Source organism: Cynoglossus semilaevis, unplaced genomic scaffold, assembly GCF_000523025.1.
Source record: "Cynoglossus semilaevis isolate Cse_v1.0 unplaced genomic scaffold, Cse_v1.0 scaffold4977, whole genome shotgun sequence".
Taxonomy (NCBI): Eukaryota; Metazoa; Chordata; class Actinopteri; order Pleuronectiformes; family Cynoglossidae; genus Cynoglossus; species Cynoglossus semilaevis.
The window spans coordinates 8328-12367 of record NW_007585164.1 but is presented as its reverse complement, the minus strand read 5'-3'; the positions used below and the strand labels follow the sequence as shown (position 1 = coordinate 12367).

The window sequence follows — 4040 nt, the reverse complement described above, 5'->3', positions numbered from 1 at the left end:
TATATATATATATATATAGTGCCAACATGTCGTTGCGGTGTGACGTATTTCAATATATCTGAGAAAGACCCACAGACAGCCATTTGCAAAACGTGTAATGCTAAAATTTCAAGAGGGGATGCATCCGCAAAGAATTTCTCCATGTCGCGTTTAATTTATCATCAGAAATCCAAACATCCTGATCACTATACTGAATATGAGAGGAAGGAATGCCTCTTTGCGCAAAAGTCTTGGCTGCATACAGCTCAGACCAGGAGCTCCCTGCAACAGTCACTTCACACCAGTGGGTCTTAATAGAGAACATTCTCTCTCCTTGCCCCATTTCAGAAGCTAACTAAAGAGACCAGCTCCTCTGATGTATCTGTAGCAGATGTTATTCCTTTAATCACAGCACTAAAGCGTCTTCTAAACAAACTGGTTGAGACGGACCACGGAGTGAAACCTATGAAAAGGTCACTGTCAGCTAAAGTTTCACTGAAATCTACTCTGATCCTCTGCACTTCGTCCCAACTGTACTTGATCCAATTGAGGTTTAGTACAGACTCAGCCATAAAATCCAATGGTACTAATAATTGGCATAATAATTTATTTTGCAGTTGCGGTTTTCGGCCTCCTCATTTTTGGTATATATATATTGTGTGTGTGTGTGTGTGTGTGTATATATATATATATATATTCATATATATTCTTTTTTTCACTAAATGATTTTTTTGCAGGACTCTGCAGCATCATCACTACCTCAGGTGAGTGAGAAATGGAAATTGTTGGTATTACAGTTTATTATAAAAAAGGATCAAACAATGCCAAAGACTTCACATCAGGAAGAAGGAAGATGTGTAGGTCAGAGAAGGAAGGATAGAAAATCATGGTATAACTGGCTTTCCAGTTGTGTGGGTGCAGAGGAAGAAGGAAGGAAGGGAGGGTGTTTGGCTGAATAGATGGGTACATGAGTTGGTAAAGGCTTAGGTGAGTAGATGTGGGAAAGAAAGTAAAATAAAGGAATAAAGGAAGGGTGTGATGTAAGGTCAGTATTTCTGCGGCTAGGAAGTAAGAAGAAGGTCAGAAGGTGAGGCAGGAAGTAGTGTTTAGTTGTATGTGGAAGACAAAGAGAATGTGGGAGACTAGATGGCAGAACAAGGCCAATTGTAATGTGAGGTGGCCATGAGGCTGACCGTCTCATTTCCATGGTCCTGACTCAGTCACTGTGAAAACGGCTAAGTTGATCTGAAGCTTCACAGGTTATAAATACACACAGACACATTTTTAATTATCACACGCAGATCAGTTTGCTCTTTGACATTTGGTTACAAGGCTACAAAGAAGCCGTGGCAGCTTCATTAAAACACGTACGCACACACACACACACACACACACAAAGGAATGTATTTATGAAGGGTGGTGCCTCAGAAGCCTTTGTTAACGCCTGTTATCTTTGGGGTTTATATTTAGTAGAAACTGTACGTCCTCAAACAACATCAAGAGCACACCTGTACGATTGTACTGACTGGATTACTTCTGTCCCGTCTTAAGCATGTCTTACATGAGCCCTTGGTATTTTTCGATTGTTTGAGGGCTTCAGTTGGTGAAATACAAAGACGCATCATATCTCAATCACAATAGAAATCTAATTGCATAATTTGTTGACAAGGAGGTTCAACGTCACGTTTGTTTGTTTGCCTCGAGGTAGATTTAAACCCGATTATTACAGTCTACTTGACCTACCTCAATCGTAAAATATGCACTTAGCAAGCAAAAATGACAGGGCTCTTAGCTAATTAGCTGTTGGCTGTTTTAGATACTTCACGTGGCAGTGGTGGCTTACTGGTTAAGGAAGCGGACATGGTTTCAAGTTGGAGTCCACCAGCTGCCCAGTTCCCACTGAGGTGCTCTGTCATGGCTCCGTCTCCCCTCACTGCTCCCTGGTTCTTAAAGCTGCCACTGTTCACTTTGGTGATGGGTTAAAAACAGAGGTCACATTTGGTGGTGTGCAGTGGTGAGCTGTGTCACAGTGACAAGGAGTTCACTTTCACTTTCCTTCATGTGTGATTAGACTTTTCTATTATATGTCTTTCTGCTTTACTGCTTCATATATACAGTATATAAGCTATTTCCTGGCTAACTGTAGCTGGTTTTAGGCTAACTCCGAAGTATTTTTGTTTATCTGTTGAACATTTAAGATAAATTGACCTTTTAGCTCTTTTGTGCTCACTTATCCACTGCTCCCTGGTTCTTAAAGCTGCCAAACAATGGACAAACAATGGCTGTGTAACTTTTAGCTTTCGCTATTTCTTACAAATGTGTTCTATTAATCTTCAGAATGATTTAAAAAAATCAATTTCTAAGCTAATGTAAGATATCCGCCTCCCATGGTAACAGCTTGTTATTCTTTAGCTGTTTTTTATGAAGGAAATTTTGGCTTTTGTATTGCTTTTGTTATTTTTAACCCCATTAACTTTAGTCTTTGCGCCGACTCGTTTTCCGTGGCTAACTGATTTCCTGGCTAGTTTTTAGTAATATAAATCATTATCTAAATAATAGAAATTATATCCACTCCTGAGGTGTTAGCAATAATAATAATAATAATAACAATAACAATAATAAAAGTAACAATGATACTTTCGCTTTAACCTCCATTAGAATCGTCTGGAGAATGAATTGTAGAGCATGTCAATCTGCTTTTGTTCATTAATGTGATTAACTGCTAAAGGTGTGTTGTCTGCATGGACTTTTACATCCTTACTCTGGAATCTTATACAGGTCTCAGCCACACCCTGATCAGTTGTATTCTAAGTTTGAGCGGTGACTAATAACTTTTGTATTTATGTCACACACCTGACGTTAACTACCAACGTAGACAGTTGACTTCTGAAAAACATTTGCAGGAAGGGAGTGTTTGTTGGTTATGAGAAAGTTGAAAATGGGTTTGTTAGTAGCAGGAAGGTTATGATGAAAGGAAAGGAGCTGTGACGTGGGTCGGGGTGCACAGCACAACAGCATGTCTGTAAGGAAAGAATCCAATGTAGCTTCAAACAAAGGCGATAAAAGAGGGATAGTTGTTAAGACTGATAAGAAGGAAGAAGGAAGTAATAAAGTAAAGTTACTTAAAAGTTACATCAGAGGGAAAAGGGGAGGGCACAAGCTTAGGTGGATGAAGGAAGGTTTGGTTGTCTGAAAGTAAGGAGGAAAAAGTGTTTAGATTCAATGGGAGAACCGGAGAAACATTTTAGTATTTACACTTGATTTTAGTTGGACTATAAAATGATTTGACACTGAACAATGATGATCTGTACTTTGACTTTTGAAAAATTCCCTCAGTGACAAACTGCAAAAACAATAGGGCCTAAAACAATTATGTAGCTAAAATATAAAATGTGGGAAAAGTTACTGCTCTTCACAAAACTCACAGATGTGTGATCTTTCTGTTAAAGGAAGCGGTTGAAGTTCGAACCCTAGAACTCGCTGAAGTACCAGTGCCTGGTGAAGAAACAGTCAAGGATCCCCTGGATGTACGTACTGTACTTGAAAAACAAAATCTGGTCCTGTGTAAGACTGGTTCTCTATGAGCTACTAATGTCTTTTTATTGGTTTGATGATAGGATGAAGAAGGTCTTTTGTCCTGGTGGAGAACTGTTGAAGGTTTGTTCACTAGTAGATGTTTCCTACCTTTTCTAACATTTTTTAATGTTTTCAAATATTTACCTGGAAACATGAATGCCACCACAACAACAGGAGAGATGATATATAATGTATTATATATGGACCAGCCACTGTTATCCTACTTCAAGATGTAATTTTTTTTCCAATTAAAAACAATTGAAACTCTTTAAGGTTTCACACCAAACTGGACAGAAGAAAAGCTTTTGGCTCACAGAGACAAAGAGAGCAAATTAACTGCCGCCTTTTGGCAAGGTTGTGCCAAAGAGTTAAATAAAAACAAAGTCAGTGACATCAAAAAATTATGAATTTTACACTGTAATCCTGCTGATAGAGACCATCCTGATATCAGGGCAGTCGTTTTGTCTGGGCCACAGTGGTACAGA

General features: G+C 38.8%; 1 protein-coding gene and 1 long non-coding RNA gene across 5 annotated transcripts in view; one reads left to right on the top strand and one right to left on the bottom strand.

The window, feature by feature from the left end:
- The window catches only part of LOC103398925 (uncharacterized), a 21008-nt gene that overhangs the window by 8704 nt on the left and 8264 nt on the right, over positions 1-4040 (bottom strand). The window lies entirely within an intron of this gene.
- Positions 1-4040, top strand: part of LOC103398926 (uncharacterized) — an 11863-nt gene that overhangs the window by 5946 nt on the left and 1877 nt on the right. For all 3 annotated transcript variants that reach the window (XM_025053886.1, XM_025053885.1, XM_017030975.2), the window contains 3 exons: positions 717-743; positions 3429-3506; positions 3597-3636. In XM_025053886.1, coding sequence (XP_024909654.1) covers positions 717-743; positions 3429-3506; positions 3597-3636 — 145 coding nt within the window. The remainder of the gene's footprint in view (positions 1-716; positions 744-3428; positions 3507-3596; positions 3637-4040) is intronic.